Here is a 27872-nt window from a genome sequence, read left to right on the forward strand (position 1 = left end):
CCGCTCCCGGCGCGCCCCACCCCTGCCCCGCCTCCAGCCCCGCCCAGCGCCCCGAGGGCAAGCGGGGGGGGAGGCCGGAATTTCCCCTCGCGGGGGCTCGGGCTGCCCCGCAAGCCGGCGGGCTCTTTCTGTTTACGGAGAGAAAGGGGAAATGGAAAAGGCGGGGAGGCGGCGGCTGGAGTCCGCTGCGCCGCCCCTCGGCCGGCCCAGAAGCTGTGAGTCAGGGGCCGACGAGGGCGGCCCGGGCGCGCGGGAGGCGCGGGGCTCACTCGGCCGCTCGGGCCCGGACGGCGCGCCAACGCTCCGGGGCCGGTAGCCCTGGCTCGCGCTCCTGCCGACGCCGGACCTGGGGACCCGGCGCGCCCGGCTCCCGGGGGCCGCCCGCCAGCTGCGCCGCGAGCCGTCGGGGGACGGCGGCGGGGGCGCGCGGAGGCCGCAGGTAAGTCAGAGTTCGGGGGCTCGGGGCTGTCGTTCGATCGCAGCCCTGCTGGGTGCCCCGGCGGTTCGCACCCTGAGGTCCGGGGAGCCCCGGCATGCGGGAGGGCTCCGGGGCCCTGGGAGGGGGCCGGGGGCCGTGCCAGTCTCCGGCTGCGGCGCTTCGGGGCTGCGCGCGGGTCGCGGCTGCAGCCGGCGCAGCTGGAAAGCACCTTGCGCAAGGGTCCCACGGGGCGCCGCCCCGCGACTCCTCCCCCTTCCTCCCCCTTCCCGGATTCCTAGCGCGCGAGCAGGGCAGGTCCCTGCTTCCCGCCGCGGGCACCACCCGCACGGCTGCGCCCTCCCTGCTCAGACCCGGTGAGTGCGCCCCGGAGGCGCGGGGCCCGGCCGCCGCTGGCCCTGGCGATGGGTGCTCTTCTGATGTGCAAGCCCTTTAAGGCTCCCTTCGTCTTAAGGACCGGGAGGAAGGGAGTCGGGGGGCGGGGGGGCGGTTAGCGGGGTCGAGAGCCTCCGAGCAGCTGAAACAACTTCACGCTTGCACCCCGGATCCCATTCTGCGACCAGTAGGGTGGTTATAGCAGAACACGAATGCTGGGCTTTTGGCCTAAGAAAGAATGTTAAGGGGGAAAATGTTATTTCACAGATGTTTCCCCGTGGAAATGCAGTATCAAGATTCCGAAGTCCTAGTTCTAGGCGGAGAACCACGTTGAAAAGGAAGCGCAGCGTCCAGATTGTCCCAAAAGTTAACGGGGAAGGCCGCGAGCTGTCTTTAAGAAAACATTGCAATGTCTGTTTCACTTTTGGAAAGACGTATTTTGGCCCAGAATAAAGGACTGCTCCCGACAAAAACAGGGGAAGAAGCAGTAATACAGTTGCTTTGCGTATCTGTGGCCTGAGTTTTAGGTACTTGCCAAGTAGAAGGTAATTTGAATCGGCAGACGCCCCCAGATCTGATGGATTGAGGTTGGTGTGCGGTATTTCTGGCAGACGTCCTATAAGGAAAATTGGATGGTTGAGGCATCTAGAGGTTTTGAAGTGGCTGTGCTTCTAACACAGCTAGAATGGCTTCATTCTCGGTTTCTTTTAAAAAATAAATTTGTTTATTTATTTATTATTTATGTTTGGCTGTGTTGGGTCTTAGTTGCTGTGCGCGGGCTTTCTCTAGTTGCAGCGAGCAGGGAGTGCTGAGGTGCGCGGGCTTCTCCTTGCTGTGGCTTCTCTTGTGGCGGAGCACTCGCGCTCTAGGTGCACCGGCTTCAATAGTTGTGGCGCGCGGGCTCCAGAGCGCGGGCTCCAGAGCGCAGGCTCAGTAGTTGTGGCTCGCGGGCTTAGTTGCTTCACCGCATGTGGGATCTTCCCAGACCAGGGATTGAACCTGTGTCCCCTGCATTGGCAGGAGGGTTCTTAACCACTGCACCACCGGGGAAGTCCCAATTCTCGGGCTTTTTGAGAAAAAAATATTATTAGAAGAAGTCTTATTGGAGGTGCGCCCTGAGGGGCAGTGTACTATTTTGGCAGAAAAATCTTTTAAATGCGAAGTAACATGAGGTATAATCATCCTTTGTAAGGTAGGAGCCTACGCCAGTAATCTTGGCCATTTTCATTCGCACTTGCCAGGAAACCCTCAACTTTTGTTTTTGGAGATGGAAGTAGCTAAGAGTATGCCATTATGTTTAGGAGAGTATTTCCTCTTGGCTCTACTGCCAATTTCAGAAATAATTTGAAGCAGATAACTTTGTATCTGCCCATTTGTCCATTTCTAAAATTGGTATAGTCCCCTCCTGCGTTAACAAGTGGGGATTTAAGGCAGATTTTTATTGGAACACTGTGTGGGGAAGGGTGCTTGCTGCTAAAGTGGAATACAGATCCCTTCATCATTCACTTTTCTAGACGTCTACTGATGGTGAATAACGCAGAACTCGTTAGCATCTTGTCTGCTTAATTAAGGCCTGAAAACGCTGAGGCTTTTGCCGGCGCCTTGAGCGGGCGGTCATCAGGGTTTTCTCGGGAGCACGCTGGTTTGCGGGAGTGGAGGCTGGTGTTGCTAAGGGGTTAGTGGCGCGGAAGACACACTTCTCCACCTCCCTGCCCTCCCCCAGCAATCAGTTACGGGCGTGTGTGTTTCCGCCTCTCAGGTTTTACATACAAATGTCCCAGACTTTCTGCAGGATTTAAAAACCAAAACCTGCCTTTCCTCTCTGGATCAGCTAACGGACTTGTAAACTGCATGGACCTTTTCCTCTCTTTCTATAGCCCTGTTACTACTGGGAACTTTACTTTCTCTCTGGCCAGCCATTCGCTAAGTAAATCCAGCAGCTTTGGAACTTTTCAGCCAGTGGGGTCCTAAATTTAGCTGTTGTTGTTTCAATTCCATTTTTTTCCCCCTGTAAATTCTACAAGTAGAAACTGCAACTCTGTAAATTCTACAAGTAGAAACTGCAACTAAATGGCCCCATGAAACCCAAGTCCAATGTTCCTCCATTAACCTAAAAAATTCCTTTCATAAGTCAACAGACTCCAAGAGCCTGAATCAGTCTTCCTCAAAGACCAGCCAGGTCTCAGAGAGGGGGCTTTCCTTTGCTCTCTAGATGTAACTGTAATGATAACAGCCATCAAAACATTTCATTGGTTTCTGCCTTTTTTTTTTCTTCTTTCTTTGTCTCTTATTTTAGAAACAGTCTTTAAAACCTTACTGTGAAGAAGGGGGAGGATGGGGGGTTGGGGGGGAATAGGTAGCCGCAGCCCATTTGCAGTTAAGAAAGGCCGCCTAATGCAGTATCTGCAAAGCCAGGCATCCGACTCAGTCCTTCGATTTCATGCGCATCGTAGCAGCTGCAAAAGACATAGTTTATTTACTGTGTACCAGACTCTGCACCCAGCACCTTATGCTCTAGAACTCCTTTGAACCTCACAACCACCCACAAGGGACGTGCTGTTATTACTTGCATTTTGCATGTGGGGAACGTCGACATGCAATGAGGTTAAAGTACAAAACTTGCCCAAGATCATGCAGACGCTAAAGGAGGGGCTGAAATTGGTCCCCTGCAGTCTGAGTCTAGATGCCGTGTCATAACTGCGCAATCCTAACTTCTTTCCCCGTACACAATTTGTGGTGGCACAGTGGTTAAGACTCCGGCTCCCAATGCAGGGGGCCAGGATCCGACCCCTGGTCAGGGAACTAGATCCCACAATGCATGCCGCAACTAAGACTTCACATGCCACAACTAAGGAGACTGTGAGCCGCAACTAAGGAGCCCTCTGGTCACAGCTAAGACCTGGCCCAACCAAATAAAATAAATATTTTAGAAAAAGAGCATTAAAAGAAAAAAGAAAGAAAGAAATGGATCGTCCAGTAACTTAGTAACGACACTAAATTGCATGGTTCTTTCCTCAAGTGAAGTTCACCAAGAGGCCTATGTCTGGGTCTTGTGGGCACGTGGCCCCAAGGTGGAATATTTCCTGGAGTTTGGTGCTTTTGCTCCAGGTTGATGGGAGCCTGTGGCTTTTATGTAGCCCTGTGTGTTGAACGCATTGAAGGCTTGTGCTTTCAAGAACCTGAAACACTTCTCAGAGAGAGGCTGCTTCCAGGAGCGCAGTAGTTTAAGTGGACGTACATACCTTTTCATTTTCTTAGGTCTCTTAAGTCCTTTTATCTTTAATCCTTTGGAATGCTGTTGTTCCAAAATCCTGAGTAACAGCATCATTGTTTACCCTTGATTTACCTTCTTTTTCTCATTTACAGATCCCCAAGGGTGGCTCCTGATTTGTATATAAGAACTGAAATACAGTTTTGGCTAATCAGAGTTAGTTGACCTTGCCCATGTCTTGCTTATGATAGATTTGGCTTCCCTGGCTTCTTTATAAAACCACAACTTCTAGAGAGTCATTGATCTAGATATTAAGTTAACCTTCTTGAGTCTTTGAGATGCATGCTTTGTACTGTTAAAGAGTCCTGGTCACAGGAGGGGACAGCTGATTACAGGTTAAAGGAATCTTCTCCTTTCTCATACCATCATCACATTTGCTTAGATTAAAATCCGTTTGACATGCTTCTGGCTTCAGGGCCTGAATTTTATTTGCAAAGTTAGCTCCTGAATTTGGTAAAGGAGTTTTTTGTTTTTGTTTTTTTAAGTAATTTTCCATTTTAATTTTATTTATTTTTTGGCTGTGCTGCGTGGCTTGTGGGATCGTAGTTCCCCAATCAGAGACTGAACCCGGGCCACCACAGTGAAAGTGCTGAGTCCTAACCACTGGACTGCCAGGGAATTCCCAAGGAGTTTCCTTTTTTAAAAAAAGTCACCCACGGCCTAAAAGCCCCAGAGATCATGCAGGGAAGATTGTCCCCTTGGGGGGGCAGCAGGGCTGGAAACTGTCAAGTGAGCTCGCTGGATCTCAGGGTTCCTCTCTGTAAAATGAGCGCTGGACTTAAAGGTTATCTAAGGGCCCTTTCTTCACTGTCTGCGCACTTGACCTCGCACACACTGTGGCCAGAGCCCTTATTTTATAAACAAGTCATATAGAAGCCTGTTCTCAGTCCTTTCATGTCAGTTTCCCACTGATCTCAAATGCAAGTACAAATACAGTCAACTAAGTAGCTGAGGTTTCTTTTGCAGACTCTCTGGGGACCCTCACAGTGATGGAGTTCATGAGCACTGGAAGTGACAGCAAAGAAGACATCGATTTATTAATGAAACATTTGAACGTGTCTGACGTCATAGACATTATGGAAAACCTTTACGCGAGCGAAGAGCCTGTAGCCTTCGAACCCAGTCTGATGACCGTGTGTCAGGACAGCGGTCCCAAGGAGGAGAAGCGTTCCGACCCGGTGCTGCTCAGTGGCCAGGAGGGGCCTTGGCTGTCATCGGTCCGATACGGAACCGTGGAGGATTTGCTCGCTTTTGCAAACCACATATCCAACACCGCAAAGCGTTTATACGGACACCGACCCCAAGAATCTGGAATTTTATTAAATATGGTATGTTTTTTCCTGATCAGTTGAGTGCTGTGTGTTCAGCTTACTACGGCTGCTGCACTTAGTGCTGAGTGGTATGGTTTTTAAAAATGGAATATCTGTAAGAATCACCTCCATGGGAAAGGTGCAAAAAAACAGTCTTCGTTAAAAGTTCCATTTAAAGAATCTTTTCCATCTTTTAGGAGCACTCCTACAAATAGGCAATTAAGAAGAATGAATTTTAGTTTAACAATTCACTGAAGAGCTCATTCGTCAATTAGGCCGAAGAGAAAGGCTTCCTGAGATTCCTTCATCTGAGAGGGGAATAAAGACTTTGTCTTTAATTAATATATATTTTTTATGTAGTATAGTTGGTGTATAATTTTATGTAAGTTACAGGTGTACAATATAGTGATTCACAATTTTTGGAGGTTGTACTCCATTTATATTAGTATGAAATATTGGCTGTATTCCATGTGCTACACAGTATATATATCCTTGCAGGTTATTTTATACATAATAGTTTGTGTCTCTTAATCCTCTACTCCCTTCCCCTTCCCTCTCCCCACTGGTAACCACTAGTTTGTTCTCTATATCTATGAGTCTGTTTCTTTTTTGTTATATTCACTAGTTTGTTTTATTTTTCAGATTCTACGTATAAGGGATAGCATACAGTATTGGTCTTTCTCTGTCTGATTTATTTCACTTAGCATAATACCCTCCAAGTCCATCCATGTTACTGCAAATGGCAAACTTTCATTCTTTTTTTATGGCTGAGTAGTATTCCATTGTATATATATATATATGTGTATATATATATATATATATATATATATATGTGTATATATATATATATGTATATACACCACATCTTCTTTATCCATTCATCTGTTGAGGGACAGTTAGGTTGCTTCCATTCCTTGGCAATTGTAAATAATGCTGCTATGAACATTGGGGTACATGTATCTTTTCAAATTAGTGTTTCCATTTTTTTGGATATATACCCAGGAGTGGAACTGCTGGATCATATGGTAGTTCTCTTTTTTAGTTTTTTGAGAAACCTCCATACTGTTCTCCACAGTGGCTGCACCAATTTACCCTCCCACCAACAGTGCAGGAGGGTTCCCTTTTCTCCATATCCTCGCCACGTTTGTTATTTGTGTTTTTTGATGATGGCCATTCTGACGAGTGTGAAGTGATATCTCATTGTGGTCTTGATTTGCATTTTCCTGATGATTAGAGATGTTGAGCATCTTTTCATGGGCCTGTTGGCCACCTGCATGTCCTCTTTGGAAAAATGTCTATTCAGGTCTTCTGCCCATTTTTTAATTGGATTGTTGTTTTTTTGATGTTGAGTTATAAGAGCTGTTTACATATTTTGGATATCCATCCCTTCCTTATTGGCTGTATCATTTGCAAATATTTTCTCCTGTCCAGTAGGTTGTCTTTTTGTTTTGTCGATGGTTTCCTTTGCTGCGCAAAAGCTTTTAAGTTTAATTAAGTCCCATTTGTTTATTTTTGCTTTTATTTCCTTTGCTTTAGGAGACAGATCCAAAAAAATATTGCTACAATTTATGTCAAAGAATGTCTGTTTAATTTTTTTGAAGGCTGAATTTTTGTGCTCCTTTCTTGTCACATCTTGAAACGTCACGATATATATGTATTTTTTTAATTAAAGATACATTTATCTTTTTTTTTTTTAATTTATTTATTTATGGCTGTGTTGGGTCTTCGTTTCTGTGCGAGGGCTTTCTCTAGTTGTGGCAAACAGGGGCCACTCTTCATCGCGGTGCGTGGGCCTCTCACTATCACGGCCTCTCTTGTTGCGGAGCACAAGCTCCAGACGCGCAGGCTCAGTAGTTGTGGCTCACGGGGCCCAGTTGCTCCGCGGCATGTGGGATCTTCCCAGACCAGGGCTCGAACCCGTGTCCCCTGCATTGGCAGGCAGATTCTCAACCACTGCGCCACCAGGGAAGCCCCACGTCACGATATTAATACTGGCTAAACTCAGTTCTTGCAGAAATGTAGTTTGTGGGCAGTAAATAGTTATCCACAGATTCAGTCTCTTTAACTGACAAAGTATGAATGACAAGGGCTATATTTGTTTAGTCATCCCAAGTATCCAGATAATCCAAAATATTGTGACAACACTTAGTTGCCACGGTAGGGGATCAGGTGATGTGTCTGGGTGTGGTCAGTGTCTTAGTCTCTCAAAGGTGAACGTAGGTGCTGGCTAGCGGTGATGTAATTTTCAAAAAAGGACAATTCACAAAGGAGTGGGCGGGAACTTGCAAAACATGCTTATTGATGAAAGTGCCTCCTTTCCTTTGGTGCATCTAAAGGGCAAGACGGCTAATGTATGGGGGACGGTGCTGAACAAGTAAAGATTCTGGACCGAGTACTTAATTATTATTATTCTTTTTTGCATACCACATTCGTTCAGTTCAAAACAACACAGTGATTTAGGTCAGCTGTGTAGTGAATTGTTTTGTTAGAAGCCAGTTGTGTTCAGCTATAGCTCAATCTGCAGCAGAATTGCAAAATTACCTTTTGCAAAAAAAAAAAAAAGATTACATTTTGCATCATTGTATGACTTGCTTTGGTCTGGATATACAAAACTGTACTTGATAGTTAACTTTGCCTTGAGAAGAGTACTTCTGTTTATAAATGGGAAGTCATAATTTGAATAAGGGTTAATACCTGTTTGTCTTAGCTAAACTATAGCTGGAGAATTCTGGTTCAAAATAATATATATATATATCTATAATCAGAAACATAATTGTTTAGGTATTTCTCTCTCTTTTTTTTTTACATATTTATTTGTTAAGATGGGTATCTTAAAGGAAAACATGCAGAATAAACACATTATTTTTGCTTGTAAATACGTAGAGACTTAGGCTTATTTCCCCGGACTATCAGACTGATGAGAGATGGGCCGTAGAATCGGGAATGTACAGAAGGGAATTCAGGAAAAATATAAAGAGTACAAAGCAGTAGCTTCCTGAAGGTTTTGGAGTGAGGGATAAAAAAAAAAAGCTAATGCAGCAAACGAGAGAAATGACGGCATTAAAAGGAAGTGAAAATATTATCAGCAAAGGGTGAGAGTAGAATGTTGTTAGTCCTGTCATGGAGCCTGTGCTCCAGAAATGAATCAAGGCATATTTGGGAGAAAATTTGCAAATAGGACACATCAAAAAAGCAGGGATCTTTACAACTTTCAAAAAGCTTTTTGTTTTAAAAAATGATCAAGAATATAAAATACAGCAAGAAGACCTAACCTTAAAATCCACAGGAAAGTAGACCATGCCTTATTTGGCAAATCACCCTGTGGTTGATGGCTCAGGGGGCTGTGGTTGGCTTTCCTGTCACTGCCCTTAAGGATTAGGTGCGTCCCTGCGACAGCTAGTAGCCTGTCACAGCTCCGTGTTTTATAAATAATGGCACGGGAACGGTGACTTGCCATCCCAGATCATAGCCAGTCTGAGACAAGATGGTGAAGGAGGCCACGTTGGCTTCTGGCTTCCTTCATCCTCACGTGTGTTCTCCTGGGACCCATCCCACCTTCAAGACCTTCCTCTTCCCAGGTCCTCCCCCTAAGACTCCCTCAAAACTTTTCTCTCCTGGCCTTGCTGCTGTCTGCTTCTCTGCTTTACACGATGGCAGCTAATTAGCTACCCAACAGATTGGTTCCAAGGTAAAGTCGACCTTCAAGTGTATCTACATATGGACCAAATGCTTTCCTTCCAGTATTCATCCATTCATTTGCTAGACAGAGCTCGAACCTCTACAGGGGATGAGGTACTTCTCCAGGTGCTAGAGATACAGTTTGTGTTCCCTGGTAGCTTTCTGCCTGCTGGAGAGGGCAAGTAGACAGGTAATTGTAACGCAGTGTAGGACTTCTCAATACAGCTACGCCCTGATCGCTATGGGAACGGTCAGGCCGGATACCTCACATAACCTCGAGGGTGAGCAGGAGGAAGGGAGGAATGTCAGATAGGCTTCCAAGAGGAGTTAAAAAAAAATTTTTTTTTTTTTGGCCGCACTACACAGCTTGTAGGATCTTAGTTCCCCAACCAGGGATTGAACCCAGGCCCTCGGCAGTGAAAGTGCCAAGTCCTAACCACTGGACTGCCAGGGAATTCCCCCAAGAGGAATTGTTGCCTAAATTACTGAGTTGGAATCAGCCAGATAAAGGGGCTGGAGAGCAGAGAATGTTTCAGATGGAGAGAGTGGAGGCACAGACGCCTGGTGTATTACGGGCAACCTACAACCGCAGCGCCTGTGGAGTTAATTAGACAGGATGGAGGGCCCAGGAATTACAGTCATATCCTGAAGCATAGGCGTGTAAAATGGTGGTCTGCATGTGTGTGCAAGTGGGTGCTATGTTCCTGAAAATAATATTTAAAAGATTCCACCAACATCCAGCAGGACCTGGGGAAGAAACTTTAGGAGACGAAGCCAGGGGTTGCTTTGTGTGAGGCTGCTACAAGTTACTTATAATCTAGACCAACTCTCACCCTCATCTGGGGATGAATAACCTAAAATGGGTTCTAAACACTCAACTCTTGGGTGATTGTTTGGGAAGCTCAGGAGCCCCAGAGAGCTTGCTCATAGATGTGAGTGTGAGATGCTGGGTCCTGCTTCTCAGGCTTAGTCACGGATTCCTGGTTTGTCAGGGTTAAAAAAACCTTAAAGATACTTGAGTCAAGCTCTCTGTCTGAAGCTTTTGAATCACCCCCTTTATCAGCTCCAATAATTGCTGGGGCATTTTGGTCTGTGCTTGGAAACCTGTGGTGAAGCATGCATCATATTCTAGGGCGTTTAATGTCATATCGGGCCAATGCTGATTGTAGGGAAGTCCTTCCTTAGAGGGTACTAAAAGCCATCTCTGACTCCCCTGACTCCTAAGCCCTACTTCTTGGCCATAAAAATGTGTATATACATACATGATGAGGAGTGGTGAAGACGGCAGGCCCTTGAATTAAAGTGCCCGGCATGTATCTCATCTCTGAAATGGGCTAGCTGGGTGACATTGGGCCAGTCGTTACAACCTCTATGCCTCTGTTCACTCATCTGTAAAATGGGTACATGGCCGCATTCACTCCATACGATGAATGCACGTGACCTGTGTACACACAGTGCGTGTTGAAAGGATGCAAAGTGTTGTGCTTGTGGTTGTCATGCGCCTTCCTTACGACAGTCCTCCCAATGTTTACAAAACTGCACGTCCCCCACGTCTTCCCTCTTCTTTCTCCGACGCCTCTGGCTGTGCCTGCTCCTTCTCGTGCACTGTGATGTTACCTTTCCGCCTCCTGTGGGTAGCCCCCTCTGGCCTCAGGCCCGTCTTACAGCCCCGAACTTGAACCTGGCTGTCCCTTTGCTGTGGGACCAGCAGAGCAGGACAGAGCCAGCTCGGCCTTTGTTCTAGAGCCCGTGCCTCTTTTCCTGTAGCCCGAGGTCACATCCATTTCCTAGCTGCTACATTACACGGGACCCTTATGGAATTCTTCTCACTGACATACCTACGGACTTTCTCAAGTGCTGCCCCTGGGCCCAGCGTGGTTTTGTGTCAGTGGCGGTGATTGGGATGAGGAAATGGACTGCGTGTCTGCACTTGACCGTGGCGTTAGTACGTTAAGGGGTTGGCAGAGGTAATGCTTAACATAGATTTCCATGAGGTTATTTGCTTGGACCCCTAGAAAGAAGAAGAAGAAGAAGAAGGGGGAAAAACATTTCAAACCGAAATAGGGAAGGTCTCAGACTTGGGGAAGATACAGGGACTTGGCAGAACCACAGACTGGCCAGCACTTGCGTGTCACACCACACGTTCAGGGACTGTCCTCAGAGGTGGCCCGGGAGAACTTGCGGGATGTTTGGAGGAGGGTCCCCAGAACGCTGGGAGTGATAAACTGGGGTGAAGGAACGGGAGTATTTGATCTAAAGAGAAGAGGGCCAAGCTGTGCTCAGTGACGTGTAAATGTAGACATTTAACAACTGATCACGGCTCAGCTTTAGTTACAGCCTCTGGAAGATCAAAGGCTCTTATCTAAAGAACAGGAGCTGTGGCTTTGGGGTCAGACAGACCCGAGTTTGAATCCTGACTTCACTGCCTAGTGAGTTCCTTAACCTCCTGAAGCCGGTTTCCTCACCTGTGAGTGGAGGTAAAAAGCGTCCTTACATCACAGGCCTGTTGTGAGGAATTGCTGAGTTAATGTATGAAGTACTCAGTAGAGTGCCTGGCCCAGAACTAGCGCTCGGTAGATGGCTGGTATCATTCCTCTCCGTCCTGTCGGCTAAGAGGACACCGCATCAGAGTGGGTTAGAGCAGATGTGGGTTGGGCAGAAGTAAAACTTTCAAGTGAAGTAAGTCAGACAAAGACAAATATCATATGATATCACTTATACGTGGAATCTAAAAACATGATTACAAATGAACTTACTTACAAAATAGAAATAGACTCATAGACACAGAAAAAAAAACTTATGGTTTCCAAAGGGGAAAGGGAGGGGGGAGGGATAAATTCGGAGTTTGGGATTAGCAGTTACACACTACTATATATAAATAGGTAAGCAACCAGGACCTGCTGGTTACAGCCCAGAACTTGAACCTGGCTGTCCCTTTGCTGTGGGACCAGCAGAGCAGGGCAGAGCCAGCTCGGCCTTTGTTCTAGAGCCCACGGATCTAGAACAAAGGAACTATAGCACAGGGAACTATATTCAATATCTTGTAATAACCTATAATGGAAAAGAACCTGAAGAAGAATAGATACGTATACGCATAACTGAATCACTGCTGTACACCTGAAACTAGCACAACATTGTGAATCAACTAGACTTCAATTAAAATTTTTTTTAAGTAGAACTTTTTTTTTCCAAAGTTGAGTTAAGCCCTGAAGTGGATTCCTGGAGAATCGAATGAAATTGGGTCTGTAAATATTTAGTAACAAGGAAGAGGCAATAAAGCGAGTGCAGCTGAGTGCCACGAGCGTGGTTTGTCTGAATGTGGTTCCCAGTGTGCTGTAGAAGTGGCCTCCAGGAACCTGAGGTGACACTTCTTGAAAGGAGGTCATATTTCAAAGTTGGCAACGCCGTGGTCTCCACTTAGCCATTTTCCCTCTGCTGTCAGGATATCTCTCTCTTAATTTTTTTTTTAAATTAATTCATTAATTTATTTATTTTTATTTTTGGCTGCGTTGGGTCTTCGTCTCTGCGCGAGGGCTGTCTCTAGCTGCGGCGAGCGGGGGCCACTCTTCCTCGCGGTGCGCGGGCCTCTCACCGTCGCGGCCTCTCTCGTTGCGGAGCGCAGGCTCAGCAGTTGTGGCTCACGGGGCCCAGTTGCTCCGCGGCGTGTGGGATCTTCCCGGACCAGGGCTCGAACCCGTGTTCCCCTGCATCGGCAGGCGGACTCTCAACCGCTGCGCCGCCAGGGAAGCCCTTAATTTTTTTTAATCGTTAATTTTATTCATTTATTTAAAAATTGAAGTATAGTTGATTTACAATGTTGTATTAGTTTCAGGTGTACAGCAAGGTGTTTCAGTTATACTATACTGTGTATACATATATATTTTTTTTTTTCAGATTCTTTTCCCTTATAGGTTATTGCAAAATATTGAGGATAGTGCCCTGTGCTATACAGTAGGTCCTTGTTGGTTATCTATTTTATATATAGCTGTATGTATATGTTAATCCCAAACTCCTAATTTATCCTCCCCCCCCCCCCGTCCCCTTTCATAACCATAAGTTTGTTTTCTATGTCTGTGGGTTTATTTCTGTTTTGTATATAAGTTCATTTGTATCTTTTTTTTCTTAAGATTCCACATATGATATCGTATGGTATTTGTCTTTCTCTATCTGACCTACTTCACTTAGTATGATCATCTCCAGGTCCATCTATGTTGCTGCAAATGGCATTATTTCATTCCTTTTTACGGCTGAGTAGTATTCCACTGCGTATATGTACCACATCTTCTTTGTGCATTCCTCTGTTGATGGACACTTAGATTGTCGCCCTCAGATTTTGAGTCTGCTGGTTCTCAGACCTCTTGTTCAAAGTGTTTACTGACCCATGAACCCTCAGAGGTCAGGGGTCATCTGTCTCTTGTTCATCGCTGCCTGCTCAGCACCAAACACAGCGCCTGGCGCATACCATGCACTCGGTAAATATTAAATGAGTGAACGGATGAGAAATGGTTCTGCCCTTACTTTGCTTACGTGGCACTGTCAACTCATAGCTCTGGCATAACACATTGTTTTCCAGAATCCTCTGTGATCATCAGTTCATTTCCCTGCTCTCTCTGAGTGTGCGTCACCTCTGAGTAATAGGTATGCAGACTAACAGTTTAGCACATTTTAATCGGAAACAAGTCAGCTTGCATGCACAGTTTACGTTTCTGCAATGTTTATTTTCAGCCTTTTGGTCACAGCAGTCATGCTGCCTTAGGTAAATCATTTTTAAAGTTCTCTTTGGCAGTGAATTACTCACACATAGATAGAAATAGGATCAGGTCTGACCAGGGATGTGTTTCTGTTCCATGCTTTCTCTGTTTTGCTGACGCTCTAAATATAGCCTCTGTACACTGTTATGATTATATACGGTGACATTAATTTTGAACCCTGCGTGTAGGAACGCGGTCTAACGTAACCAGTTTCTAAAGGGCGGGTCTCAGAAAAGGACTTTGCTGAAATTCTCACCCTCCTGCATTTTTGTTTTGTTGTAGGTAATCACTCCCCAGAATGGACGCTATCAGATAGACTCTGATGTTCTTCTCATCCCTTGGAAGCTGACTTACAGGAACATTGGCTCTGATTTTATTCCTCGGGGGGCCTTTGGAAAAGTGTACTTAGCACAAGACATAAAAACTAAGAAAAGAATGGCATGTAAATTGGTATGTACTTCATAACCAGACAGGGTGCCCTGCGTGTTCGGCATTGGGGCTTTTGCGTGTTCGTTTATTTACTTTACTCAAAGCTGGCTCCCCTTTGACTGCCTCTTATCTGAGGGTGCTGTGTCCAAAAAAAGCATCTGTGTTTTATAGATTTGCTTGCTACCTGGGGCCATTCAGGCCCCAAGTCTGCTTAAGGGCATAGTTGATTTTAATCATTTTGCTCTGATAACAAAGAAAGTACCAGCTTCTTTAGCGCCAGCTCGGATAACTTCATCCCTCTTGTGGTGGCTGAAGGGGAACTACCCTGCGAGAGCACATCTGTTTGCTGCTGCTTTAATGCCACCCACTGGGGAGGGGACCAGGCAGGGAAGCAGACGCTGGGAAAGCTGCAAGTCTCCTCAGGACTACTACAGATTAAAGGGCTGAATTTCGGAGAAAAACCCCATCTCTTCCTATTGAGCAATCACTGCTGAGGTGCCCCACTTTGGAAAACCGTTTGGCAGGACCTACCAAAGTGATGCACACACGCCCTGTGACCCAGCAATTCCACTCCTGCAGGTGCTTGCCCAGCAGGCATGCACACGCGGTCACCAGAGCCATGTGCTAGAGTGTTCATGGCGGCAGTATTTGTAATAGCCCCAAACTGGGAAGTTTCCACGTGCTGAGATGTGGTGTATTTACATACTGGGATGCTGTCCAGTGAAGAGAAGAAATGATTTACAACTTCGTAATGCCGATGATAAATCTGCATTAGGTTAAGCCAGAGCAGCTGGACACAAAATAGGATCTACTGTATGAGATTCCTCTTCCATAAAGGCCAAAAAAGGCTAAACAAACCCATGCTGTTGGAAGTCCCATTAGTGGGTGCCCATGGGGAGCAGGGACAGGCAGGGGTCAGCGGAGGGCTTCAGGGTGCTGGTGGACTTCTGTTTCCTGATCCATATAGTGGTTACATGGGTGTGTTCAGTTGAAAATTCATTGAGTTTGATACTTAACCAGTTTTGCACTTTTGTGTATGTCTGTTCTACTTTAAAGTTTTGTTTTTTTTAAAAGTGCAATAAAACAAACTCACTTTTGATTTAACGAAAACAAAACAAAATAATTACTGAATATCATCTGTCTCTCTTATTGTCATGTGGGCCTTGTTTGTTCCTCCTTAAAGGGTGGCCAGAGCAGCTGTTATTAAAAGGAAGAAAAGGAGGTAATAGAGTAAGTTACTGGAAGGTTGCATTTAGGAGATACGTCCAAGTTAGAAAAAAAAAAAAATCTGGAGACATTTTTTTAAAGCTCTTAGAACCAAAGTGTTCTGTTTTTCAGTTTCATCACAAAAGACGTGGGAAATAGCTTTGTGGGTTTGTTTTCCTTGCAGTCCTTATATTTAATATTTAAGCCATATTTTTTCTTAAAAAAGAGAAACATATAAGATGATTAACAACCCTAAACAGGTCCAAAAGGATGCAGGCTAAAGAATGAGATCCCTTTCCTTAAAGTAACTACTGTTAATGGGTTCTTAAATGTCCTTCCAGAGAATTCTATGGACATGTGTATGTATAGTTGAACATTTTATTACAAATGGGAATATAATGTATGTACTTCTGCATCTTTATTTTTTTCAGTCTAACAGTATATTTTGGAGACATTCCATATCTATCTGCACTGAAAGAGCTACTTCTTTCTTTATTAATGACTTCCGATTTTCTGTAGAGTAGAAGGCCAGTGCTTATTTAAATACATTGTTAGAACGCAAACTGAGAGACCAGAGACATTATATTATTTCATGACAAGGAATGTTGAAAATATGGCCTAAAATCTAGGTGCCATAGAAATTACATGTATAAAAGATGGGAAATTACCTCCTCTGTTTCAGTCATGAATAATTCTTCAGTTGGGTATCTATACTCTAAATGAAAGCAGTATTTCATTATTTTGTTTTTTATTTTCTTATTTTTTTTTTACCTTAAGCGGATATGAATGTAAAGGCATATCTCAAGTAAACATTATCTTAACTCAGGAGTACAATTTCACAACACATCCGAGTATCCTTGAGGGCATTTATTTGCCTTTTGGTTTGTGAGTTGACCTATGTTGTGTATTCTTTTCTTTACCCTGGGGTTGTTTAGAATCTTCCTTGTGTTTTGTGTTCTAGATCCCAGTAGACCAATTTAAGCCATCTGACGTGGAAATCCAGGCTTGCTTCCGGCACGAGAACATCGCTGAGTTATACGGCGCGGTTCTATGGGGCGAAACCGTCCATCTCTTTATGGAAGCAGGCGAGGGAGGGTCTGTCCTGGAGAAACTGGAGAGCTGTGGACCCATGAGAGAATTTGAGATTATTTGGGTGACAAAGCATGTTCTCAAGGGACTTGATTTTCTGCACTCAAAGAAAGTGATTCACCATGACATTAAACGTGAGTTCTCCTTGGACGTGTCCCTTTTTGGCTTAAAAAGGACTAGTTAGACCTTAGGCACACGGCTCCTCCTTCAATCTGGAGGTCCTTGGTGTCAGGGAAGACACCCCTCCCCGCCAGCACTCTCCCCCTTTCTCCCTGGGTTCCTGAGATACATTTTAGAGTCCAGTGGGGTCATGAGAGCTTTCAAAGTCATAAGGAAGGATGATTTTCCAATTGTTGTGGAAGAGATTATAGCCACATATCATTAACGACTGCCTTGTTAATAGGCTTTAAAAATAGTAACATACTTAAAAACAGAGTCAACATTTTTGAAAAACAAATTGCTTTTTAATTTTGAATACAAATTTGGCAATAGTCCATTAAAGAAGCTTTCACTGACTGCTTTCTAGGAATAAGAGATTGTGGGGAAGTACACAAGAGAGACCTGCTATGAACCCTTAATATCTAAGGGTAAATTGAACTAGCAAAACTGGTCCTGACAAAAATTGGGTATTTTACTTTTTTGTTTTAGAAAGTGGCTTGATAATACTATGCTTATGTCCTAGAATTTGAAACTCAATATGTAAAATATAAAAAATATTTTTTCCAGCTTTATTGAGAAATACTTGACATATAACATTGTGTAAGTTTAAGGTGTACAAGGTAATGATTTGATATATGTATGTATTGCAAAATGATCACCACAATAGGGTTAGTTAACATCCATCCATCTCACGTATTTATAATTTTTTTGTGTGGTGGGAACTTTTAAAATCTGTTCTCTTAGCGACCCTCCAATACGCCATTCAGTATTATGGACTATAGTCACCATACCGTACATCACAGCCCCAGAACTTTTTCATCTTATTATTGGAAGATGAAATAATATTCATCTTATTATTATTTTTCATCTTATTATTTGTATCCTTTGACCACCTTCCCGAACTCCCCCCACCCCAACCCGTGGCAACCACTCTGTTCTCTGTTTCTATGTTTGTTTGTTTTTTTTTCTTTTTTAGCTTCCACATATGTTAGATCATACGGTGTTTGTCTTTTCCTGTCTGACTTATTTCATTTCGCATAATGCCGTCAAGGTTCATCCGTACTGTCACAAATAGCAGGGTTTCCTTCTTTTTTTATGGCTGAATAATATTCCATTCTATATACCACACAATTTATATGTGTATATTATGTATCACAAAAATTTGTATATATATATATATATATATATATATATATACAAATCTTCTTTATCCATTCATCCATCAATGGACACTTCGGTTGTTTCCATGTCTTGGCTGTTGTATCTTGAGGATTATTAATGGCTACAATCATTTATATCCACCTTGGCTGAATTCTTGACAAATCTGAAGTGGTTTTTACCTAAACTCTCACCCAGATTTCATCCTTCTCTTTTGAACATAATAAGCCCATTTTAGTAGGGGAAGCATTTCATTCTATCTTTATATGGAACTCGTTGTTTTAAATAATGCTTTCATTTTAGTTAGGGATAGATACACAATTTTTTACTGAAAATTTTCCTCTCTTTATAGCAAGCAACATTGTTTTCATGTCCACAAAAGCTGTTTTGGTGGATTTTGGTCTAAGTGTCCAAATGACTGAAGAGATCTATTTTCCTAAGGACCTGCGAGGAACAGAGGTAATTATGTTCACACCAGAATGGGCAATATCTTACTAAGAGTAAAAATAAGATGTGCTAGCATTACTGCAGAAAGGACAAAGAAGGGGAGGAAAACCATTACATTAAATCATTGTTATCATTGGACCATGTTTAATGAGCATTTACTCTGTGCCGTATACTCTTCAGCCCTTGAAATAAATTATATTGTTTAATCCTCACAATGCTATTATCATAGGCAAATACTATTACTCCCATTTTAAAATAAGAAAATAAGCTTGAAGAGGTTAAAATAAAGTGCCCCAAGTTACTCAGCTACTGATAGATCAGGGCCTCGAAATCTACTTCTTTCTTAGTCTGAAGTCTAAGGTTTAACGGCTATGTAACTTTTTGATATAACTAATATATGTGGTTTTAGCATAACTAATATTACTGTTTTGGTTCAGTTACAGCCATAATTGTCATGGTCGTTAAGAACATTTACTGAGAACTGACAGCATTTCAGGCCTCTCTTGAATCTGGGAAATCCTAAAAGAAGTCTCATTTACTGGAGCACAAATGAATCTTATTTGAAGATATAAACTTGCTATACTATTTAACTCATTTGTGAAGCAAAAACAACAAAAGCAGAACTTTCCTGAATCTAAATGGGATTCAGAGAAATGCGTTCACAGGCTGTCAAATAATATATTTAGCGCTCACCTTATTAGGCTGAACAGCTGATCTGTGTAATGAGTGTCTATCGGGCATCTGCTGTGTGAAGGCTGCTGTAGGTACCAGGGATGGAGCGCAGGGCAAAGCCAATAAGGAGTCTACTCTGGAGGAAGGACCCATTTTAAATTTACCTGAATTATTAACGTTTAACCGTTTAGTTCACAGTTGGTTATGATGGGTATGGGGTTGGATGCATCTGGGAAGGTACATGGGTGTAGAAGCTGCCTTCCTGACCCGTCTCCATGACTGTGAGATGATAGACTATCAGAGGGTGAACTGTCAGAGCCTCTCAGCCCCATACCCTTCTAGCTGTTGAAAGTGCCCTCAGGAAATGGAGAGAGGGCACTTGGCTGGACCTTTGCCCCAAGATTATCAGGTCAGTCCTGGTGTTAATCAGACGATAACCTTTAGTTTAGCTAGTAAATGTATTGCACTGAACTCATCGCAGTGCTAAAAAAAAATTGTCTGCCTTTCAAACCAAGATTCTGTAAGCCTTTTCTTAACTCTCTGAAAGCAAAGACTCCCCCCCGGGGCAGCAGAAGAGATCTTTGTTTTTGCTGTTATTACTGAACTTATTCTGGAAAATACTTGGGAGAAGATCCTGGAGAGTTGTCTTCAAGCAAAATAATGTTCAGAAGAGAACATTATTTATTTATTATTTTTTTTAAGAATGTTTTAGTCACCAGATCTTAGGAGAACTTTCCCAAAGCACAAAATCTAATAAGACAACACTTATGACATGTTTTTTTCGGAAAATACTTCAGCATATTTTGGCAGTCGTCAGACATTCAGATATGTGACACTCTACCCTTTTTCCTGGAGCCAGTTTGGGAAACAAACTATTTATGGTATTAAAGATGGAAAATACCTTTCTCTTCCCGGCAGGGTGATCAAATTGAACATTTTGCAATAGCCAGAGAAAGGCATCTCCTTTCTGGGATTTTCTAGCAGAAAGAGAGTGTGTGCTTGGGTATGAGATAGGAGCACGGTGTCTGTTCCTGAATAGTATTTGGATTGAGGTATTTTCACCAAATGTAAATTGCTTTCTATGACGGGCTAAACTGGCCTTGGTGTTCCTAGTTATAAACTCTTCTGATCAACCCGTGCTTGTTTACCCTCTGTTTGGCACTCACGGTTGGAGTGTGATAGTGAAGTGTGATGGTGAGTTGAACTGGGAAGGAAAGCTCTGGGCAACCTTGTTTTGACTCCTCATCCTTACGGAGCCAAGAAGGTATCATTAGTCAAGGTCAACCATGCAGATTCGCTTCCCATTAGAACTTGATCACTTGGCTACAGATGATTTCTGATCCCCCCCAACAGAGCTCATTCAAATTCAGGACATGATCCTGTAACCATGTATTGATAATACACATACAGGGTTAATCTGTCCTATCTTTAAGCTATTGTTTTTGAATTCCCTGCTACAGGGAAGGAAGAAAAAAATCAACGTGAATAGCTAATCAGAATTCCTTTGATTGCATGCTTCCTTTTGGAAAGTTCTTATGTAAGGTCACACGTCATCCTCACGTGCACGGACACACACACACACACACACACACACACACACACAGTCTCTTTCCCTTTGTAATAAATGTGTTCAGAGGTGAAGGCCTTGACCCCTGACCTCTAGGCTCCTTTGCTCCAGTGCCCACACCCTCGGGTGCACGAGCCCCACAGAGCCAGCCCTGAAAGGAAGTGCCCTTGACCCCCATGCCCTGCTGCTCTGGCTCCTTAGGGCTTGAGGAGCCAGGAGTGTGAGCCGTGGGCCTCTGGGGGGGTGATGGGGAGCCGCCCGAGGGGCAGCAGCCAGGTCTCCAGGGGGAGGGGATGCTGCCGTCCCCCGATGTGCCATCACACGGTCCCGCCAGGGCCCTGCGCACATAGCTGCCCTTGGTGACGCCCGCAGTAACGCTTTGCCTGATCCTCGCTTAGGGGAGCTGGCAGGGGTGCAGCAGGGTGGGCGCTGCTGTTGGGCAGCTGTCCTGACCACTGTGCGTGGTGCTAAGTCTCGTGATTTTATTTGGTAAGAAAGTCCTCCAGAGAGAGAGAGAGAGAGAGAAAATCAGCGAGGGAACCAAAGCCAGCCAGCCCGGAATTGTGTTGTAGGAAGTACTTGAGGCAAGTTAGGAGGGGGAAACTGGGCAATTTCCCCAGGTTTTGTAAGCCAGTTCTTTATTTATTTACTCTGAAATGTACTCTGGGAACACTCGCCCGCTTCTCCACAGTCAGATGACAGGCAGCACCAAAACTTCTCAAAGCTAAATATTGACAATGAAGGTAGTAACTGCTCTATGCCCGTACCCGCCGTAAAGACACGGGTCCCCAGGGTTTGCTCTTTTTCTCTTTTTTACCTTTAGAAACAAACGCTGCTTAGAGAAACCATGTCTAAAACTAGCCCTCCTTTTCCAGCATCGGCTCATAAAAACCAGACAGAACTTACACAATGTGAACATGGCATGCCTTTAATATTTAGTCACTGGGCTCCCTGGTAGGTAGAAATAAGAAGTGGTTCATAGAAATGACCAATTAGGATCACTTTCCCACTATTACACTTTAAATTCTTCTCTTCCGCCTAGTCGGTGTTGATACCCTAGAGATGTCTGCTGCCTTTGATGACTGCAGATAGTTAGTGGTTTGGCATTTTAATGACAAACATGAAATGAGGACGTGTATTTCAGTGTCATTTAAATAGGAAAGGAATTGATGTTTTAATAGGAACAGGAAGCGTTGATCTGTGCTTTGCAGAACTTGGATGAGTGGGACTCCCAGGTGGGTTCTCGGCTGTGGGTCCTTTGCTGCCCGGTCTGCCTTGTGTTCAGTCTGTGCGAAAAGGTGTTCTGAGGCTGCAGGGGCCCCTCGGCCAAAGCTGCCTGGGTCCCCGAGGGTCTGTGCTTCTCCTTCGCTGAAGGGAACACAGCAATGCCAGGCCCTTCTGAAGGGATGAAGTGTGCGGCGAATATGGTGAAGCTTCCCGAAGTGGATTAGGGAAATGGTACCTAGACAGGTGAGGGGAGTCGGACTGACCTGTCCTCCTTCTCTTTCAGATTTACATGAGCCCGGAGGTGATCCTGTGCAGGGGCCATTCGACCAAAGCAGACATCTACAGCCTGGGGGCCACGCTCATCCACATGCAGACGGGCACCCCGCCCTGGGTGAAGCGCTACCCGCGCTCCGCCTACCCCTCCTACCTGTACATAGTAAGCAGGGGCAGCGGGGCATCCCACCTGCTCAGGAGAGCTGCTCTTTCTCGGATAACACACCTGAGTGGGATGATGGTGAACTGACCCATGAGGGGAAGCTGAAAGTTCCTCCCACGTGGAACGATGACCTGTTCCCGCAAAGAAGGCATCACTGTTTGAGCAGGAACCTACCCCAGTGGGCACGGGCAGAAATTATAGTTATGCTGTTATACAAGATGCCGCAGAAGAGCATCAGAGTAGCATAGATCATTGAGCCAAGGAAGTTGTATGTGTTCTTTGAACACGTTCCCAAAAAAAGATGTTAGATTGTAGATCCCCACGGCAGCCTGGAACGTAGCGAAACACGCAGGCCCCCTTTGACCGTGGAGAGGTTGAGAAGTAGACGCTTCCCCGTTACCGCACAGGGACCTTTGGCCACTGCTCTGATGGAAAGCTGTTTATTCAAACCTCGCATGTATCTTTCACTGCCTTCAACCAAACGATGGGTTTCGCTCGGTTTCCTTAGGAAATGTTACTGAAGGGTATGAACTGTATTTGCTTCGAAACAAAAGACTGCCCAGGTCTTGTAACTAGAATACTTGTCCTGTCGAGGGTGTATTTTCATACCACTGATGCTAAGAGAGCTGGTTTGTTCATAGATCCACAAGCAAGCGCCTCCTCTGGAAGACATTGCTGAAGACTGCAGTCCTGGCATGAGAGAGCTGATGGAGGCCGCCCTGGAGAGGAACCCCAATCACCGGCCCAGGGCAGCAGACCTACTGAAACATGACGCCCTGAACCCCCCTAGGGAGGATCAGCCCCGCTGTCAGAGTCTGGACTCTGCCCTCTTTGAGCGGAAGCGGCTGCTGAGCCGAAAGGAGTTGGAGCTTCCTGAGAACATCGCGGGTATGGACGCCCTGCGGTGTGCAGTGCCCTTGCTTCCCTTCTTTTTCTGTCTCTGCCCAACTTCTAATAATTAGAGCTCATGAAGGCACTTGGGAAAAAAATGGAATTAGCAGATGCAAACCGGTGTATATATATAGGATGGATAAACAGCAAGGTCCTACTGTAGAGCACAGGGAACTATAGTCAACATCCTGTGATAAACCAGAATGGAAAAGAATACGAAAAAGAATACATATGTGTATAACTGAGTCACTTTGCTGTACAGCAGAAATGAACACAACATTGTCAATCAACTAGACTTCAATAAAAACTAAAAAAGATTGAAGTGACTTCCTGCATGCTATAAGTTGTTGGAGAAATTTCAGCAAGAATGTTAGCAAAAGCATATACAAAAAAAAAAAAAAAAAATTGGCTGGGAATTCCCTGGCGGTCCAGTGGTTAAGACTCTGTGCTTCCGCTGCAGGGGGCACGGGTTCTATCCCTGGTCAGGGAACTAAGATCTCACCTGTCGCGGGGCACGGCCAAAAAGAAAAAAAAAATCACAATTAAAAAAAAAAAAAAATTGGCTAATTTACCAGCAAAGTCGAACTGGTTTCCAGGCAAATGGAGATAATGCAGTCTTTGAGAATTGCTCTGCCTTGCTTTTTTGCAACAGAGAATAGCATGTGCTTTTAAAAACAGATCAAGCATGACAGTTTTGCTGTTAGCAAAGAGCCGGGTTCTTTTTAATGCAATTATGGTAAACCACGCCAGCCCTGGTTTGGAAACATCACGGTGCTGATAAAATATTGAGTTTGAAGGCAACTTGCATTTCTGCTCAAAATCTCTCCGCCAGCTGTGAAGCTTTCCCTTTTGGGAAAGACAATACGCATTCCAGGAGCACTGAATATGCACAGAGCGGGGTTTCCATTTTTCTTATGAAAATCTGTGACATTCTAAATCTATTAGGGTCCAAACCCAGATGTCAAGCCTGGAACTCTTGTTTGCATTTCTCGGCTTCTTGTCTGACTTTTCTGCATTTAAAAAGAATCATCTGGGATGTTGGAAGATGGGCCAGGATTTCTAGCTGATTTCTTGTGGTCGTTGACTCTTTTTTGAATTCTTTTGTCTGTGTCGTATCACACAAACTAGCCAATAGTGTTCAACTCTGTGGCTCCTTAATAAAACCAGAGTTTGAATGCTGTTCCATTAGGCCCACGGTGTGTTGTTGTTTTTGTTTTTTGCTGAAGGACCAGGCGTTTATCATTGAACATGTCCCCTGGTCATTTATTTTATTTTTTCGATGTTTCCCTTTTCAGATTCTTCATGCACAGGGAGCACTGAGGAATCGGAGATGCTGAAGAGGCAGCGTTCTCTCTACATAGACCTTGGGGCCCTGGCTGGCTATTTCAACCTTGTCCGGGGTCCACCAACACTAGAATACGGCTGATGGATGGCGGCATTTGCCCTAAATTAGGACTCAGCGTTTACTGGTCTCTGGGGAGCTGGTTCTGCTGACTCCGCACAGGGGCTCTGTCAAGTGAATTGTGCGTTTATCGGCTGGGCTCCCGCGACTCATGAACGTGACTCCACGTGGCTCCTGTGTGTTGATTTGTGAAGCTGCCCGGGCGCCATCAGGCTGGAAGGTTCTCATTTCTCAGGTGGTACGTCTGACTCAAAGGAAGCTGAGAGTTCACAGAAAGATCATTTCCGGTGACTGATTCCATTAACTGTGCACTTTGCTCAAAATTTCAAAAAATACCAATCACAGGGATAATATATTAGCCTATAATTACTATTCTCGGTTCTAATTTAAGGATGGGAAGTTCATTTAACTCAGAATACTTTGTTGTATATTAGTGTGTATTCTATGATAACTCTTTGAGCCTTTGTCAGTAAATTCCAATATAAATGAAAGCCTTTATATTTGGGGTGACCAGAACAACTTGAATATTGTAGCAATAAGCTGAACTAGTGTCTTAAAAATGGCTAACTGATTAATTAGGAGCCATCTGACAGCGGGCCACTAGAGATGGGTTCTGTTATGTTCCTATGGAAACATTTTGTACTGTACATGCTATGCTTCAAACATTTAAAACGTGATGTTTTGAATGTGGATAAAACTGTGTTAAACCACATAACGTCTGTACATCCCAAAGGATGAGAATGTGACCTTTAAGAAAAATGGAAACATGTATAAATTCTTAATGATGCGACTTTTATAATTCTTATCTCTCTATTTTCTTTAAAGCATTTGTATATTAAAATAGCATACTGTGTATGTTTCATATCAAATGCCTTCATGAATCTTTCTTATTATATATATATATTTAACACTGTAAAGTATGTGAGTATTCCTACTTCAAGTATGTTTTTACATCATGCAAATAAAAATGGCACTTTTATCCAACGTGACTGGTCAAAGCAACTGAGTAAATTCAGTGTTTTGCCTGAAGTCTTGTAAAGAGTGTGATTCCCAGCTGGCCCGGGAATGGGTTTTAGGGGTTGGAATGGAAGTTGGAGGAGATCATGTGTCATGAGGTGGCAAAAAATACCTGAGAGCTTTGCAAGTTGTGTGTGTGCTTCTCGCTGCTGTAGGAGCCACTGTTGTCATCTGGATTGTGTTTTGTCCCTTTGGTACATTGTGATAGGAAAATAATTCTTGGCCGCTGGTTCAGGCTAAGTGTGGTTCTATTTTGCATCTTGTTTTTACATATTTATGCTACCTCTGAATATCTGCTTGCATTCTCCATGCCGATTATTGTCAAGTGAATAACCAACTTGCCTTTGTAGAAGGTAGATCTCAACCACGTCTACCAAACTCTAATCAACACTGTTGAATGGGAGTTTGATCCATCATTCACTGAATGAATAGTATTAAACACTCGTATCCACGTTACGTAAACACGCCCTCCCTGTAATTCTCAACAGCACACCCGTGAAAGAGGCATTGTTAACCTCTGTTTTTTTTTCAGAGGAAGAAACAAGCAGAGTGAGGTTAGCTCAAGATCACAAAGCAAGGAAAGAGACAGCTGGTATTTGCACCCAGGCCTTTCTGGCTGCCATGCTTATTCTCTTCCTCACATTGTTCTTATGATGGTGATAGACCAACACAAGTGATAGAACATCCAGGGCAGAGAAAGCACAGTGGCCCCAAGATTCAGGTCTCTAAATAAGGACAGAGGTGGATTTACCATGAAGCTAACGTAGCTTCAGCCTCAGGGCTCCTCACTTGCTTGGGCCCCTCCGTGGCCCTGGGCCTACTTTCATACTCTCCCAGGCCAGGCCCAACAAACCTGGATCTGCACCAGTGTACAAGTGTCAAGGTGCACAATTTTGATGATTTTCATAAAAAAGCTGAAGAGCCCGTGTGATTTGATTTCCAGCTAAATTCCACGTGGGGAAGAACATTCCTTTTAAATGAACTAGAGCTCTCGTGGAAAGATCAGGGGATGTTTGTTTGCCAAGAGGTGATCTGGGGCGGGGCGGCTGGGAAGGTGGTCACGAGGACAGCCGGGGGAGTTCAGGGCTGGGACCTGTGCCCCGCGGACTCGCAGAGCTGTCAACCCGGGAAGCCACGAGGTGCAGCGAGATGGGCCACCAGACAGGGCATCAGCTTAAGAGAAGCGAGGAGGGCCCGGGAGGGTGCTGAGGGAATCCACGGCTCGCCTCCTCCTGAGAAGATGAGCTGTGGGGCTGTCAGGCCGCGCGTAGCGAGGACAGAATGATCACATCCTGAAACCAACACCTGCCCACCGGGGTACTTCCCGCTTCAGGCGCCAAGGCGTCTGATTGTGTGGGTGTGTCGGAATGCGTTACAGAAGATGGATGGGACCTTTCCAGCTTGGGCCTTGGAGACGGTCTTGTCTAACCCTCTCTTAGATGGACTGTATATAGACGTGCTCACCGGAGGTCACACGGGCCACGCCGGAGCCGGGTCTTCTCATGCTCACGACGCCCCTTGTATTTGCCTTGAGGTCTGAAACGGATCATGAAGACTGCCTACCCGGAATGAGCTGGACCTAATGGGGGTTTGCACAGCCTCGGAGAGATGGCTCCCAGCTGGGGGGGTCAACCGGTGCATCTACACTCCTGGTGTTATTTCCACTGGACGTGTGCCGTGTCACGACCCAGTAAGACCTGAAAGCAGTGAGGTGATTTCTGTCAGCCCCTGAGTTCCTCCACTGTCTGACAGACCGAAGCCAATCGATCTTGCCTTGATAGCAAATTTCTGTGGTGTAACTCAATACGAAAACAATGTTTTCTAGACGGCCTGGGGGATTTTTTGGTAGGTCTGCAATGTGATTGGAAGTAAAGATTGGCCAACCCCTGGGGGCAGCCAGGAAGGAATGCGCTGCCCAGCGGGCAAGCAGTTGAGTTGAAGCCTTAAGGGGACCTTCTCTGGGCAAAGAACTGGGCTGGCCCCTGCAGGGGACACAAGTGGGGGAGGGTCCTAGCCCCCTCGCACATCCAGTCCCTGCTGAAAGGAAGCACATCCCATTTTGGAATTGTTAGAAGATTCTTTGTTTCGGTATATGACTTGCTGTTTCCAAAAATACTTTTTTGGCCAAGCATTTATCTGCAGTTTTCCCTTTTTGCCTGTGAGCTAGATTTTCAGATGTCAATTTAGTCTCAAATGCACCAGAAAATGATAATCGCAGTAACATGGTTTCAGAACTTCGCTTTGAGCCAGAGAGAGGAGAGATGCAAAGCAGCTGCACACAAAGCACTTTTGTCCCAATCTCACGCACGTTGGGATTTTTGCTTGGCTCTCTGCGGGGAAGGCGTGCAGGT

The 27872-nt window shown here is 44.9% G+C and overlaps 1 protein-coding gene across 4 annotated transcripts; it reads left to right on the plus strand.

The window, feature by feature from the left end:
* Nucleotides 1-142: 142 nt before the first annotated feature.
* Nucleotides 143-25323, plus strand: MAP3K8 (mitogen-activated protein kinase kinase kinase 8). 4 transcript variants are annotated; one of them, XM_068562801.1, is made up of 9 exons: nt 143-439; nt 1079-1356; nt 5049-5410; nt 14104-14271; nt 16418-16679; nt 18215-18321; nt 22059-22211; nt 22853-23099; nt 24398-25323. In XM_068562801.1, the coding sequence occupies exons 3-9, from the start codon at nt 5072-5074 to the stop codon at nt 24526-24528; spliced, it is 1407 nt and encodes a 468-aa protein (XP_068418902.1). In that variant the 5' UTR covers nt 143-439; nt 1079-1356; nt 5049-5071; the 3' UTR covers nt 24529-25323. The 4 variants fall into 4 exon arrangements, with proteins under 4 accessions (XP_068418902.1, XP_068418884.1, XP_068418912.1 ...); XM_068562783.1 differs by lacking the exon at nt 1079-1356; XM_068562811.1 differs by lacking the exons at nt 143-439; nt 1079-1356 and adding an exon at nt 547-792.
* Nucleotides 25324-27872: the final 2549 nt, after the last annotated feature.

Source organism: Eschrichtius robustus, chromosome 1 (genome assembly GCF_028021215.1).
Source record: "Eschrichtius robustus isolate mEscRob2 chromosome 1, mEscRob2.pri, whole genome shotgun sequence".
NCBI classification, from domain to species: domain Eukaryota; kingdom Metazoa; phylum Chordata; class Mammalia; order Artiodactyla; family Eschrichtiidae; genus Eschrichtius; species Eschrichtius robustus.

Excerpts from the sequence above, each read along its gene's own strand:
- MAP3K8 (XM_068562801.1), top strand. The coding sequence starts at position 5,072 with ATGGAGTTCATGAGCACTGGAAGTGACAGCAAAGAAGACATCGATTTA. Across the intron at positions 16,680-18,214 it reads GATTCACCATGACATTAAAC|CAAGCAACATTGTTTTCATG; the intron begins GTGAGTTCTCCT and ends CTCTCTTTATAG. Across the intron at positions 23,100-24,397 it reads GCTTCCTGAGAACATCGCGG|ATTCTTCATGCACAGGGAGC; the intron begins GTATGGACGCCC and ends TTCCCTTTTCAG.